Source organism: Loxodonta africana, chromosome 7, assembly GCF_030014295.1.
Source record: "Loxodonta africana isolate mLoxAfr1 chromosome 7, mLoxAfr1.hap2, whole genome shotgun sequence".
NCBI classification, from domain to species: domain Eukaryota; kingdom Metazoa; phylum Chordata; class Mammalia; order Proboscidea; family Elephantidae; genus Loxodonta; species Loxodonta africana.
Window position 1 is genome coordinate 119,843,367 of NC_087348.1, and position 16,576 is coordinate 119,859,942.

Below are 16,576 nucleotides of genomic sequence, written 5' to 3' on the forward strand. Positions count from 1 at the left end.
CCAACTGTTGAGTACATTCCAACTCATGACAACCCCATATGTGTCGGAGCTGAAATGTGCTACAAAGAGTTTTTAAATTTTTAATGGCTGTGACCTTTCAGAAGTAGATCACCAGGCCTTTCTTCTGAGGTTATCCAGGTGGACTCAAAGCTCTAACTTTTCAGTTAGCAACCAAACATGTTAACTGTTTACACCACCCATGGACTCTAATGGCCTCCAAATAGAGGTCTGAACAGTTTAGAGAGTATGCATGAGATCCACGAAAGGAGTGGGAGATAGGAGAAAATGGCATGGCATAACATATTTACTTTTATTTTATTCTTTTTTATAATTTCTAATTATCTGTTTTACAATGTAACTATATATTACTACAGTATTGCATAGATATACTATATATATATAATGAATATGTAACATATAAATTAGATAAAACACATATATCAAGAGTATGTTATGCCCATAAGAGAAATGAAGTCTTGACACATGCTACAATATGGATGGAGTTTGAAGACATTATCCTGAGTGAAATAAGTCAAGGACAAAAGAACAAATGTTGTGTAACCTCATTTATATAAAAAGTGGAAGTTGTAAATTTGGTGAAAGATAAGACAGCACACAATACTGGGGAAGTCAGCACAGCTTGACCAAAGCAGGGTCATGGAGGCTCCATAGACAAATCCGCACTTCTAGAGAGACTGAATTACTGGACTGAGGGCTGGGGACCATTATGGCAGGGCACATCTAGCTCAATTGGCATAACATAGTTTATAAAGAAAATGTTCTACAGACTACTTTGGTGAGCAGCCTCTGGGGTCTTAAAAGCTTGTGAGCAGCTTTCTAAGGTACTCCACTGGTCTTACTCCATCTGGAGCAAGAGAGAGTGAAGAAAACCAAAGACACAAGGGAAAGATTAGTCCAAAGGACTAATGACCACAAGTACTACAGCCTCCACCAGACTGAGTCCAGCACAGCTAGATGCTTCCCAGATACCGCCACTGACTGCTCTGACAGGGATCACAATAGAGGGTCACAGAGCTGGAGAAAAATGTAGAACAAAATTCTAACACACACATACAAAGACCAGACTTACTGGTCTGACAGAAACTGGAGAAACCCCAACAGTATGGCCCCAGACTCCCTTTTAACTCAGTATTGAAGTCACTGCTGAGGTTCACACTTCAGCCAAAGATTAGACAGTCCAATAAAATAAAATGAGACTGATTGCGCACATCAGCCAGGGGCAGGGACAAGAAAGCTGGTAACGGGGAACCCAACGTTGAGAAGGGGAGAGTGTTGACATGGCATGGGGGTGGCGACCAATGTCATAAAATGATATGTGTATTAATTGTTTAATGAGAAACTAAATTGCTCAGTAAACCTTCATCTAAAATACAATTTTAAAAATTACAAAAAGAATAACAAAAACAACAACGAAAAAGTGGTTAACAGGGGGCATGAGGGAGGGGGAGAGGGGGATTATTGCTTATGAGTCTCTGTTTAAAGTGATGGAAAAATTGCATTGATTAAGGGAAGAGTTGTAGAGCCAATTAACCTAATTGCTGTCAATAAGTTTTATACCTGTAAAATGTTGAAGCGGCAAAAGTTGTGTAATAGATATATTTACAACAACAACAACCAAAAGAAGAAAGTAGCTGTGGAGGCTGCTTATGTGCAACCAAACACCTCATAGAATTTGGTTCCTTGGTTTGGAGGTTTAGGGTCATGGTTTCCTGGGACATTCTACTTAATTGGCCTAACAATGAATGAAACTCCTAGTTGCGTAATGCTTGGGGTCTTAAAAACTTGCAAGTGGCTATCCAAGGTATGACAATTGATTTCTATTCACCTAGATCAACAGAGGAAGAAGGAGAGTCAATAGCTGAAGGAGGAAATACAATGTGTGGCTAATTGCCTCCGTGAACAAATGCCTCCTTTGCCTTGAGACCAGAAGAACTGGATGATGCCTGGCTACCATTAATGAACAAACCCATTGCCATCAAGTCAATGCCAACTCATAGTGACCCTATAGGACAGAGTAGAACTGCCCCATAGAGTTCCCAAGGAACACCTGTTGGATTTGAACTGCTGACCTTTTGGTTAGCAGCCATAGCACTTAACCACTATGCCACCAGGGTTTCCCCCATTAATGAAAGTTTTGATCAAAGATTTTATAGAAGAGTCCTGATTAAAGGGTAGAAGATGCAGAACAGAATTTTAAATTCTTATGGAATCTAGACTTTCTGGATCTCTGGAGGTTGAATGAACCCCTGAAACTACTGCCCTGAGATAATCTCTAAAACCTTAGACCAAAAATAACCCCTAAGCCTATCAAAAACCAAATGACAGTTTAACATAACTAGTAAAGAATGTCTACCTTGAACATTGTATTATTTTAAGAACTATCTATACGCTATCAAATAGACAACAACATCTTGAAAGATTAGATAGGAAACTTAGGGGCCAGTAAGTTTATGTTAATGGAGAAGGAACACCCTCAAAAAAAAGGAGGGTGAGAATGGTTGTGCAACTCTAAGAATGTAATCAATGTCACTGAACTGTACATCTAGAAATTGTTGAATTGGTGTATATTCTGTTCTGTATGTTCTCAACAACAGCAACAAAAAAAAATAATTTTTTGTTTGTTTGTAAAGCCAGAGAAAAAGATGTATTGCTTAGAGTTACAAAGATAAGACTACAGATGTTTGCTTGGCAGAAATAATGTAAGCCACAAGACAATGGAATGGCATCTTTAAAGTAATAAAAGAAAAAATATTGTCAACCCAGAACAATGTAGGCAGTGAAAACATCTTTCAGAAACTAAGGTGAAATAAAAACATTTTCAGACAAATAAAAAAAAAAGGAGGACAGGGGTTACATTACAAGACAGTCTGGAGACCTGCTTAGTGCAGGGTGGGAAATCAGGGTAGGACAGAAGTCATGGCTATTTAGTGAAGACCCTCAACTGTTTCTGAGGAATAAATATGTTAATTTGTAGGCCATGGAAACCATGACAATTTCTGGCAAAGAGTGATCAGATTTGTGATTCTGGAAGCTAAATCCAGAGGCAGTGTTCAAGTTGAATTAAAGAAGTAAAAGATTAGAGTCCAGAAAAGTAGTTGGGAAGTAAATTCAATAAGCTAATCAGTAGGTCATTTTACATACTCCTTCCTCTCCCAAACCAGATTAAGGATAGAACTCATTGCCATCAGGTTGATTCCAACTCACAGCAACCCTATAGGACATAGCAGAACAGCCCCATAGGGTTTCCAAGGCTGTAATTTCTATGGAAGCAGACTGCCACATCTTTCTCCCGCAGAGCAGCTGGTGGGTTCAAACCACCAGTATTTTGGTTAGCAACCAAGCACCTAAACACTGTGCCACCAGGACTCCTAGATTAAGGATAAGGCTTACTAATTATTGATCCTCAGAAGAGATGTCACCTTCTCTGAGATGCCTTCACTATCCATGCTCACATTCCCCAAAATAGTGAATTGTCCCTCCTGTGTACTCCAAATAGCTCCTAGTGCTTAACCCCATTCCAGAGTTTATTACATTAATTGAGAATTACCTGTTTACTTATCTGACTTTCTCTAGGCTTTATGGTTCCTAAGAGTAGAAATTGTGTCTTATTCATCATTACATCCCAGATGCCTTCCACAGTGCCTGGAACATAGAAGGTATAAACCAAAAAAAAAAAAAAGAAAGAAAACCCAGTGCCGTCGAGTCGATTCCGACTCATAGCAACCCTATAGGGCAGAGTAGAACTGCTCCATAGAGTTTCCAAGAAGTGCCTGGCAGATTCGAACTGCTGACCCTCTGGTTAGCAGCCATAGCACTTAACCACTATGCCACCAGTGTTTCCAGAAAGTATAAAGTAGTCGCCAAATCTGACTGAAAGATGTCATGTTTTCTCCCAATTCCACCCATTCAGTTGACCAATTTCTATTACTCTTTCTAGCCTCAGTTTATATATCACTGCTCCAGAAACCTCTACTGCAAGCATCTCTCCATTTAGCATTTATCACATTGAATTATAATTGCATGGATGATTGTCTTTCTTATTAAGAGAATGGCTGTTTCATTCACAAAAACAGGGAACTGAGGTGTAGGTAGATTTTTAACTTCTTTTCATTGTTAAATCTCATATATTCATGGTTTTTTATGGATATTTTAGGAGGCCCTGGGGTGTGCTGTGAGTGAGGCGACCTACATATTCAACCTAGATCACCTCTAAGGCTCTTACCTCTACAATGAGAAGAGCCTCTGAACAGCCGCTCTCTTTCTAGCCTGGGTTCTCTCCTCTGAACTGATTTGTAGCCACATCCTTACCCCATAGTTGATGTAAAAAAAAAAAATCTGTGTTTTCACTTCAAAGGAGAGTATATTCTGTCCAGAAAACTAAGTAGTATCAAAATCAAAGCATACTGATATTTATTTCCAGCTTCCATGATCCTACCTATTCTCTGGGTCATGAACCCTTTGTCAATGTGTTTCAGCAAAGCCCTCAGGCCTGTTCCCTTTTCCACCGTGAGGAAAATGGCACCTCCTCCTTGGCTCTATTGATTCATGGCTATAGGCAGGAAAGGTGCCATCATTGCCGATTCAAACTTTATTAGCTGTTTCGTAAGAGCAAAACCACCACTCTTGTCTGTTTCATCTCATTATCTTATCCCTTAGATCCTTCAGAAAGAGCATGGCCTTGCCAACACCCTAAATTCAGACTTCTTACCTCCAGAACTGAGACAATAAATTTCTATTGTTTAAAGCTACCCAGCTTGTAGTACTTTGCTATGACAGACCTAGGAAACTAATACAACATCAAAAAATTCAATGTTGATGTTGGTGTTGACAGAGCCAACTGCCAGTACATAGCAAATGGATCATGAGCATCAGATATTGGGCCAGTTGAGGACAACAGATAAGGCTCCGATGGGATAGATCAGCAACTTCTCACTCCAGACATAAGCAGACTCTTCCTCCTTTTCTACAAATATTAAAATATAAAAATATTAGTTTGAATCACATGAAATTGCCATTTTTGTAGAACAAAAATAGGATTTTATAGGACAAAAATATTGGCAATGTCCTAAAGTTCAACCACATAGAAATAGAACCAGGAGGAGATGATGAGAAAACCTTGTGAGAAGAGATGTGACATTTTTGGATGAGCTTTTAAATTGTATAGTGTCCAATATTAACAAAACTTAAATTTGCTTGAATATACCCAAAAGAGATTAATGTTATACTAGTATAGGCCTGTTACTAGATTATAACCAAATTGGACTTATTATAGTTTATCTATTGCAAAGTCAGAGCTGAAGAATCAAAAGCCATTTAAAAATTTGCTTTTACATAAATAAAAAAGAAATTTTATTCTTACAATTACACTCCCCAGATTAAACTTCGTTTTGAGCTCATTCAAGAAGTAAATAATGTAAATAGTTCTATATCTATTTACAAAATTAAATTTTTAGTTTTAAAACTCCCCACTAAGAAAACTCCAGGCCTAGATGTCTTTACTTGAGAATTCTACCAAAATTTCAAGCAAAAAATAATACTAATTCTACAGAAAATCTTCCAGAGATTTGGAGAGGAAGGAATTCTTTCCAACACATTCTATAATATCAGCATTACTGTAAAACCAAACAAAGACATCACAAGAAAAGAAAATTATAGACTGATAACATAAAGAAGGAAACCCTGGTGGTGTAGTGGTTAAGTGCTATGCCTGCTAACCAGAAGGTGGGCAGTTCAAATCCACCAGGCACTCCTTGGAAACTCTATTGGGCAGTTCTAGTCTGTCCTATAGTGTCACTATGAGACAAATTGACTAGACAGCAGTGGGTTTTTAACATAAAGAACAAAAATCCTCACTACTGGACCAATAAGCAACTTCATGATAAGTGGAGAAAATATTGAAGCTGTCAAGGGTTTCATTTTACTTGGGCCCACAATCAATGCCCATGGAAGCAATAATCAAAGGATGTATTGCACTGGGCAACTTTGTGGCAAAAAAAAAAAAACCTACTAGGATGCACCTGACCCAAGCCATGGTATTTTCAGTTGCCTCATACGCATGTTAAAGCTGGACAATGAAAAAGGAAGACTGAAGAAGAATTGATGCCTTTGAATGATGGTGTTGGCAAAGAATATTGACTATACAAAGGACTGCCAGAAGAACAAACAAATATGTCTTGGAGGAAATACTATCAATGTTTTTTAGAAGCAAGGCTGGACAGGCTTTGTCTCATTTAGTTTGGAAATGTTATCAGAAGGGACCAATCCCTAGAGAAGGACATCAAGTTTGATAAAGTAGAGATTCACCAAGAAAGAGGAAGACCCTCAATGAGATGGATTGACACAGTGGCTGCAACAATGAACTCAAACGTACTATTGTGAGAGTGGTGCAGGACTGGGCAATGTTTCATCTGTTATACATGAAGTCAACAACCACCACAATCTCTCAAGAATATAAATGTTATTAAATCCAATCCAACAACAAACCAAGTGGGATTTATCCCTAGAATGCCAAGTTAGTTAAATATTAGAAAATCAATATTATTCACATATATTATCAGACTTAAAACCAATATGATCATCTCAATAGATAAAGAAGTTTTTGTCAAAATTCAACATCTGCTCTTGACAAAAAACTCTCAGTAAACTGAAGATAGAAGGACAGTCCCCACAATGATAATTGGAACCTATGAAAAATGTACAGCTAACATCATGCTTAATAGAGAAAGACTCAATACTTTTGCCCTAAGATTAAAAAAAGAGAGAGAGAGAAAAGCGAGAGTGTTTGCCCTCACTACTGCTGTTCAACAACTTTTATTCGCTTCCATTCTACTAGAAGCCCTAGCCAGTTCAATAAAACAAGGGAAAAGGAAATAAAAGGCTTACAAATTATAAGGGAAGACATAACACCGCCTTTATTGCAGAAAACATGATTTACACAGAGAAACACATTGATATATAAAAAAAAAGCTACTAGAACTAAGATGTAAGTTTAGCAATGTTTCAGACACAAGATCAATATACTATCAATGACCAATCAAAAATTGAAATTAAAAATCAATACTTAGAAAAACAAAACTTGAGGCCTCCAGTCCAGAAAAGATGGCATAGACCTTTTTAACCCAGCTTCTCCCTGCTAAGCACAACTATGAACCTTGGAAATGCTGCAAAAGACAACCAATGGAAAACTCTGAAAGGTTGTAAGAAGGTGAGCTGGTTTGGAATCCAGAAAGAACCGCACAGTAGCAGGGCATCTCATGCACTCCAGTAGAAGACTGTCCAGACTTGGCGTTCCTCAATCCTGAACGAGCAATAAAAGAAAGTCCTAGTATGTTTATTCCTGTTCAAACTGGAAGTCCTTCTGACCACATCAGGTGAACCTCACACCACCAGCCGAGGGATCAATTGGGAGCCTCATCAAAAATAAGTGGCACCGTCCTTCTCTGTTTGGGCTGAGTATCCTCTTTTCCACAAGAGATGACAAGCAGGCAGGAGGAACTGGCAAGAGAGATCCAGCTACAGCAAGTGGCCCATTCTGAGAAGTCTTTTTGTTCCCACAACCTCTCCCAAATACACAGCAGTGGCCAGGGAGCACCAGTAGAATGATCCCACCACATACCTCCCCCACTAAGAGACACCAAGTGCCCAGCCTGGAGAAACCCCTCTCTTCCCCTAAGGCAGTACCAGCAGGGACCAGTGAGAGCCAGCATCAGATAACAGACGTTGATCCAGGTTCGTCAAGATTTCTTGCACTTTCCCATTTCAGGGCCTTAGCAAATGCTATTCCTTCGGCTTTCCTACTGTTTTCCTAGTTAACTCACCTTTCAGTTTTCAGGTCAAATGTTATTCCCCACAAAAAGACATTTCTGACTTCCTGCTACTCTCTACTTTTTCCTTCTTAATATTTATTATGTATTTTATTTATATTTTTAAGTACATTTTTAGTCCATGTCCATCTCACACAACTAAAGTATGATAATTTACATATTTTGCCCAAGTAAACGCTTTTAGTTAGGTATTATTATGGCAGTTTTACATGTAACAGAAGAGACTGAGTAACTTTGCTCAAAATCCCACACATGTTAGCCCTGGCAGGGATTTGAACCCAACCGTTTCTGACTTTAAAGCATACATTCTTAATTGACCAAAATAATATGAAACAAGAAAGAAGTCTAATCTAGAAATTAGAGCATGATCTATAAATAATATAACAGCAAGTAGTAGTTGGAAACCCTGGTGGCATAGTGCTTAAGTGCTAAGGCTGCTAACCAAGAGGTTGGCAATTCGGATCCGCCAGGCGCTCCTTGGAAACTCTATGGGGCAGTTCTACTCTGTCCTATAGGGTCACTATGAGTCGGAATCGACTCGACGGCAGTGAGTAGTGGTGGTACTCCCAGGCATGCAGTCTGCTTGGAAAGATCTAAGCTAGGTTCTGTGGTGTCTGACCAGTGGGCCAAGTATGATAATGGAGGATCCAGAAAATGTTGCTGAAATTTGGAAATCAGGGTAGGCATTACAATGTCAGCAATGAATTCCTGGCAGACAGGAATGAGAACAGTGCTGTCCTATGTATGGAGCAGATAACAAGGCAGACTCCCAGCCATTAGGGGCAGATGCGGAATAAGTAGGAGAATGAAGACATCACCAGGTCTAGGCAGAAACTCATGCAGAAGTCTAGAGACCAGACTACAGCAGGCATGACTTGATCCTGAATGCTAAAATGCTGGTTTGTATTTCCTAATATCCCACCTACCCCAACGAGCCTCCACCTGTCATCACTCCCTTACCACCCTACTCCAAGTCCAAGAATCTGTTAGCAGAATTAATCCCAAAATCTGGAAATTCCAGAATACAGGCGTCTTAGTTATCTAGGGCTGTTATAACAGAAATACTACAACTGGATGGCTTTAACAAAGAGAAATTTATTCTCTCACAGTGTAGGATACTAGAAGTCTGAATTCAGGGTTCCAGCTCCAGGAGGAAGCCTTCACTGTCTACGGGCCCTAGGGGAACAACCTTGTTATCAGTCTTCTCCTAGTCTAGAAGCTTCTCAGTGCAGGGGCCCTGGGTCCAAAGAACACGCTCCTGTACTGGTTCTTCATTCTTGGTGGTAGGAGGTCCCCTGTCTCTCTGCTTGCTTCTCTTTTATATCTAAAAGAGATTGACTCAAGATACAACCTAATCTTGTATATTGAGTCCTGACTTAGTAACATAACTGCCTCTAATCCTGCCTCATTAACTTCATAGAGGTAGGATTTACAACTCACAGGAAAATCACATCAGATGACAAAAATGGTGGACAATCATGCAATACTGGGAATCATGGCCTAGCCAAGTTGACACACTTTGAGGGGCCACAATTCAATCCATAACAATAGAAGTCAAGTAGTAAGAAATGAGGGGAGAAGACAGACAAAGAAGTTGGAAGTCGAAAGTAAGTACGTGTGTATGACCAGAAATTATAGCATAAAACACTTCCATTGGCTAATTTGTCTTTGTTTCTGTTTTTCCCTTTCCTAAATTTAAAAACAAACAGACTCATCCACTGGCTAATTTTGTTTTTGTAAAATAGTAAAAAAAAAAAGTTCATCTGATAAGCGCTTCCAATTTAAATCAGCAGGCTGACTTTAGGTTAAATGACACTCATTTGACAGATGAAAAACATTGTGGTATTCAAAATTCTTTATCCTCCCAGTGGATCAGTGGCCAAGAGTACAGGAGTGTTCATAAACTAAATTTAAGAGGAGAATATAATATGTTGCCTCCTGTCAACAAGAAAGGACTTATCTTAAATCAGGAGCTGAAATACTGCCAAAGTCTAAGACACATTTATTTCTTTAAAGGAAGTGAACTCTTAAACCAAACTTCTCACCTGCAAGATTAGAGTTTACTTGGGCCAGTAAAATTTAGATATTTTCAATATATTAACAATCTGCACAAATTCTAGTAATTTAGCTAAATCTCGTTAAAGTTTGTAATTCTCACAAGGGAATGCCTATTTGTTTACAAAAAGCATAAACTTTGCTTCCGTATAAAGCTTTTTATAGCATGTGTACCTTTGGGTCGCTATGAGTCAGAATCGACCCAACAGCAATGGGTTTGGTTTTAGTTTCGGTACCTTTGGGATCAAAATGGGATAAACACATTACAATCTATTTTTAATCAAAAATGAGCACTATCTAAAATAATGAACAGAATTTTTCCTTGACCATCTTGAATGGATTATATAACTTTTGAGCACACTGTATTTTCTAAATATCTTAGGCTAATATCTCCGCAGACATCATTTACTATTCTAGTTTTTACTATTCCTGGTCTTGTTTACATAATTTGGCTTGTTTATAAATTTGCCCTCTTTCTTACATGGTGTAAATCAAGTTAGGCCCTACTGAAAACTGTATTTTTTAAACTGCTGTTTTAGTCATCTAGTGCTGCTATAACAGAAATACCACAAGTGGATGGCTTTAACAAAGAGAAATTTATTTTCTCACAGTCTAGTAGGTTACGAATCCAAATTCAGGGTGTCAGCTCCAGGGGAAGGCCTTCTCTCTGTCTGTTCGCTCTGGAGGAAGGTCCTTGTCCTCAATCTTTCCCTGATCGAGGAGCTTCTCGGGTTCAGGGACCCCCTGTCCAAAGGACACACTTTGCTCCTGGTGCTGCTTTCTTGGTGGTATGATGTCCCCCAGTCTGTGGTTGCTTCTCTTTCCTTTTATCTCTTAGGAGATAAAAGGTGGTGCAGGCCACGCCCCAGTGAAACTTCCTTTACATTGGATCAGGGAAGTGACCTGAGTAAGGGTGGTGTTACAACCCTACCCTAATCCTCTTAACATAAAATTACAGTCACAAAATGGAGGACAACCACCCAATACTAGGAATCATGGCCCAGCCCAATTGATATATACATTTTGGGGGGATATAATTCAATCCATGACAACTGGTATCTTTATTGATGACAATATTAAACCAAATACTTATAAGCAGTATTTCAGCTGCCTATAATCTAACACCAGTTGTAAGAAGTTCAGTGCTCTAAGTAATGTTCAGTTCTGGGTGACTGACAAGATTAAATACATGTTTAGAAATAATATAAATGATAGTGACTAAACAGATTAGGCATTATTCATATATCTTATATCTTAGTTAACTATTATCATATTGCAGTGCAGTAAACTATTCTTGGAAGTAGGAGGATCAAATTTTAGGATTTTCAGTTCAGCGGGGTCACTTGTTCTTATCCAAAGCAACAATGCCGATTGTTACTTCCTCTTTCCTATAAGACATCAGTTCAGACTCTAGTGGCATATCGAATAAAATCACAACTGCTGCTTCTCCTATGTTTCAGGATGCTTGAGCATACTGACCCACTGGTGAAACATTAGGTTGTATTTTAGGAGTATGGAAGGGAGAAAAGGACACATGTACTGATTAAGTTTGAAATCTGTGTATTCCGAGAACAAGGAATACACGGAAGAATACGATAATCCCAAATGTCAGCCTCATTTTCACTGAACTTCTAAAAAATTTTAATAATGCTTTAATCTTTCACCGTGATATGAAACTCAAGGTCCATTTTTAACAAAGGTCATGAAAGAGCCCAAATGCAAACTCAGATATCATGTTCTTATGTTTAAAAAAGTGCAACGTGAGCAGCTCGGGTATACCAGTTCTCATCTTTATACCCTTGATGCAGAGTTAGCACTGTGTAGCACTGCCATAAATCATCTCTTGGCTGTATACAATTAATTTTATGTTCTGTTTTTGTCCTCCTCTATGTTTTTATGCTGTTTCTTTTTATATTTGATTTTTGAGGTCACTCTTGGTTTGAGGTGAAATACCCAAGCTTAATATTAAAATATCACTGGGTGATATTATAGTAACAAATTTTAATAACCAAATTCAGGGTCACCTTTTTCAACAAGTTTTAAAATTAGCTGTCAGAAAGTGTCAAAAGAAAAATAACCTGTAACACCATAATGCTTTTGTATATAAGAAGATAGTTAGTGGGTTTATTGCATAATTTCTTTGAAGGATAAAAACATTTCTAACATCACTGCATATTTTCCCAGTGATCCTTTATCTTATTTATTATTACCTAGGAAGTGGTTTCAGACTTCATCACAGTTTCTTACCATTTAGTTGATTTGCAGTAAAACAGGAAAAAAAAAAACCTTTTTTAATAATTTTCAGAATAGCTATTCTTCCAGACGGGAGTCTACGAATCCAAAATGCTTCTAAGTCAGATGAGGGAAAGTACGTTTGCCAAGGGGAAAATGTCTTTGGTTCTGCTGAAATCATAGCTTCAGTATCTGTAAAAGGTAAGAAAACGTGGTTAAATTTTTTTTTAAACATAATTTCCTCCTGGCTTTATCAGAATGACAATAAATACAACATGCATGTGTATGTGTTTGTCTGTGTGCATGCTCCTGTTTATAAAACACATTGCAAAGATAGAATAACACAGTCCATTAGGAGACCGTAGAGGAAGGAACACATTGATGGTAGAAATTTGAAGATTTTTCTCGGAACAAAATATGTGATAAGGTAAAGAAAGATTTCTGATGTTTAAGTCAGTGTCTTGAAATTTAAAAGAATGCTAACAATATAGAATTATTTTCCCCTACCAAAATAGATATTAGCATCAATCAATAATTACCCTTTGTCACCATTTCAACTGGAGATGAGTAGAGGAAGAATAACATGACTGTGCGTTGAAGGGACGTGCCCCATATAATCTGATACTAGAGGTAGCCATTGATGAATGCATCAATGGAATTATTTATATAGCTTTAATTTTTAGTATAATAAATATTCCTGCTTATATAGTTCTGTTAGTTTTCTAGATCCAGAGAGAACTGGGATTTCAAGCCTAGAGCATTCTTTTGAGACTATATGTTATAGAATAATAGCAACAAAATCTCGTATCTTAGACAGTAAAGTCCCTTCGGTTGTCAAATATTATTCATAGAACTAATTTTTGCTTGTACGTCTGCAATATAGCAAATAATTCTTTGGCCATTTCTTCGTAAATAAAAATGTGATTAATGTAGCCAGCACTCTGATATTTTATATAATAAGAGGTCAACATTAAGGGAAATAAGATGTTTTCACTTATACAACCCAATCTTCTATCTCTTCCCTTATTCTTCCTGTGTGGTAATCAATCTTTTTCATAATGAGACAATCCTGGTTCTACAAACTTCTTGTGTGTGTTGTTTAACAACAATAAAAATGTTTTCTGTTAATCATCAGTTATATGAACTATTGAGTTACCCAAAACACTCCAATCTCCACGAAGTTTCAACTACAGTATGCTATACTTTTCTATCTTCTCTAATGAAGCCAGAACTTAGAATCCCACATGGAATATCTGACTTTTAGAATGCTGACATCTACATTTTGGCATTCCTATCCTGTGGTTGCTCTTTGCTTTCAGTGACTTTTTTGAACAACTTTGGATATTAAAGGATATGATCAGTTGTTAGGAGTGGCGCGGAACTATACTATTGCAAACAATAGAGCTAGAATAGAAACATGCAGCTCATTGTTAATCACTTCTGGTAACCTTCTTGAGGTATTTACAACCAGGAATCTAATTAGACAAAAAGATAAAACCAAAATCCCTTCTCCACCACCTCCCTACTCTCTTCAAAAAGCTTCACATTGTAGTCATTCAATCACTAGCTTAAATAACCCTAAGGTATATAGCCTGTATTAACCTTTATGGGTTCAAAGTTGCTCCAGATGCAGCAAAAAAGTGAAAAAAAAAAAAAACTGAATGATTAAGTAGTTAAACATAAACTTTTTTTTTTTTTTTTAAGTATTTTCAATCGGTGATTTTGCCTTTCTTTTAGTACCTTCATTAAAAAAAAAAAAAAGCCCTTCCTCTATTCAACAGCGATACTCTAAAATCAGCTAGAAAATGGCTCTTCTACTTCAAAATGATAATATACCATAAGAGAGTTTTATATAATGTTAAGCAAAACATACAAGGTGATTTGTAGCAGTAGTATATTTTTCCATCTATTAAAATAGTACTTTGTGTAAGGGAGGTCCTTTCTATTGCCTTGTAGCCTCCTACAGCCCTTAAGGAGATGAACTCCTGAATTCTTTCTCCTGAAAGATGAAATGTGTTTTATAGTAAAAATCATTTTATTTATATTTGATGATCCTTGAAGGTGGACAGGGAGGCTATAGTTTCTTTTATTTCTCTCCTTCCCGAAGGCTAAATATTGCTTGTAGTTATGTAGTCTCTAGTCTTTTTTTTTTGTAAAGTTAACCTCTTCTTTGCAACAGGGGCTCTTAAATCATTTGCATACCCAGCAAACGCAAAGCAAAATCCACTAGCATTCAAAAAACGAAAATCAGGCACTCAATAATATTTTACTTACAGATGTGAAAAATCTGGTATATGTGTTTGGAACAACTGTGTGGTATAGATTCCTTGTTTGTGTTTCCCTTTATTACATAAACTAATGTAATGATTGGAAACCCTGGGTGGCGTAGTGGTTAAGTGCTACGGCTGCTAACCAAGAGGTTCCAGTTCGAATCCGCCAGGCGCTCCTTGGAAACTCTATGGGGCAGTTCTACTCTGTCCTATAGGGTTGGTAGGAGTCAGAATCGACTCGACGGCAGTGGGTGTGGGTAAATGTATGATACTATGAGCTGGACCTACTATATATTGATTATGTTAACTAATGACTTTTACCTCCATAGAACCTACGAGGATAGAGCTTACTCCTAAAAGAACGGAGTTAACAGTGGGAGAAAGCATTGTCCTTAACTGCAAAGCAATTCACGATGCTAGTTTGGAAGTCACTTTCTACTGGACGCTAAAAGGACAGCCTATCGATTTTGAGAAAGAAGGTGGACATTTTGAAAGCATCAGGGTCGTAAGTGGATACAATTTTATTTTTTGTGTACTAAATAATTTTGGAGATTTTGATTCAAATTTGAAAATTTTCTAATCTATGAAAAGGTAAAGGATAACAGAAAATCAATTTGACTTAAAATTATTACTATCTTCCATTCATTTGTGTTACATCACCTGTAAATTATTATTTTAAAACTTCAGTAAGAAATTGGGAATTGTTTATTATGTAAACCAAGTTTTCTTGCCACTTTTATTTACTTTATCACTATTGTCAATGTTTACAATCCACTTCTGAAAAGTTATGTTACTACATAAAGTGGCTACTATGTTATTTAGAGTATTCTTAACAGTAATTATAGTAAAATACCCACCCACTGCTGTCAAGTCGATTCCGACTCCTAGCGACCCTATAGGACAGAGCAGAACTGCCCCATAGAGTTTCCAAGGAGCCCCTGGTAGATTCAAACTGCCAACCTTCTGGTTAGCAGCCATTGCACTTAATCACTACCCAGGGTTTCCTATGGTAAAATAAATAAATGAAATAACCATGTCTGTCCTATTCCTCAAGAAATAGCAATTTGTGGAGATCACTGAATTTCTCACAAACTGTAGAGCTAAAATATGCAGCCTGTAGTCTTAGGTAAACATTCACAGACATATTAGTCCCTTATCTACCAAATCTTTGTCTTTTTGATATCTTCTTTTTTTTATTACGTTACCTACGGGGCCATCAACTAAAAGGAGTGGGAAATGTTTTGAACCAAATTCTGTAGAACCATCACAGAGTGACACAGTACCTTAAATCTCTACGGGAGTGGAAAATTAACTTCCTTCCCCCAGTAACTTGCTTAAGAAATAAAAGAGTAACATAAATGATGGAGAGGGAGAAAGACAGATGGAACTGGACAGGGATGGAGAGATTTTGAGTTGACCTTCCTTTATACCTGGCTAATGGGATGGGTCCAAGTAAAATTTTTGCTTACAAATCCAGTGTGAAATGCTGCCATATATACTTACTAATGTCAATTTCTTTCTTTCTTTTAAAGATTGTGGGAAGCATTAGAAAATCATAGCTGTAGTGAGCCCAAACATACAAAACTCATTTGAGCTTGCATTTTATTTTAAAAGTAATGTGATACAATGAAAAAAAGTCCTGGGACCCAAAGTCAGGATTCTCCAAATCAAGTTCAAGCTCAATTGCTAATCATCTATGTAACATAAAGTCAGTCACTTAATTTGGCATTAATCTCATAGAGAAGTAAAGTGAGAGCTGGTCTAGATAATTTCTAAGATTTCTTCTAGCTGTGTTTATTAGTAAAAGAGTAAAGATGAGCTATTTTTGTTGTATTGGCCAGTGTCAACAAAATTAAACACTGCCTGCGAAATTTATTCCTCTCCTCCTGGTTTACTTTGCAATTAATGGGAGAGACTACGTAAATAAGAAACAACAACCAACTACACTTTTCATCATCTCATTAAAGATTAAAATTTTGTCTAATTATTAATGGTTGAATTACATGCAAAATATTTAAATCATATTAAATAACTCATTGTTCTCTAATTTGCAGCTTTCCTCTTCCTTTACCTTGGGTTGATAATTCCCTCAAGAATGTGAATAAATTTTATGCCATGTATGTCATGAAATAGGACCTGGAAAATATAACAACTTCTGTTCCACCAAAAATATAT

At 37.3% G+C, this 16,576-nt stretch overlaps 1 protein-coding gene across 1 annotated transcript in view; it reads left to right on the forward strand.

Moving 5' to 3' along the window:
* The window catches only part of CNTN5 (contactin 5), a 577,721-nt gene that overhangs the window by 414,805 nt on the left and 146,340 nt on the right, over window positions 1-16,576 (forward strand). The window contains exons 11-12 of the mRNA XM_064289547.1: window positions 12,205-12,332; window positions 14,731-14,906. Of these exons, the coding sequence (XP_064145617.1) occupies window positions 12,205-12,332; window positions 14,731-14,906 (304 nt within the window). The remainder of the gene's footprint in view (window positions 1-12,204; window positions 12,333-14,730; window positions 14,907-16,576) is intronic.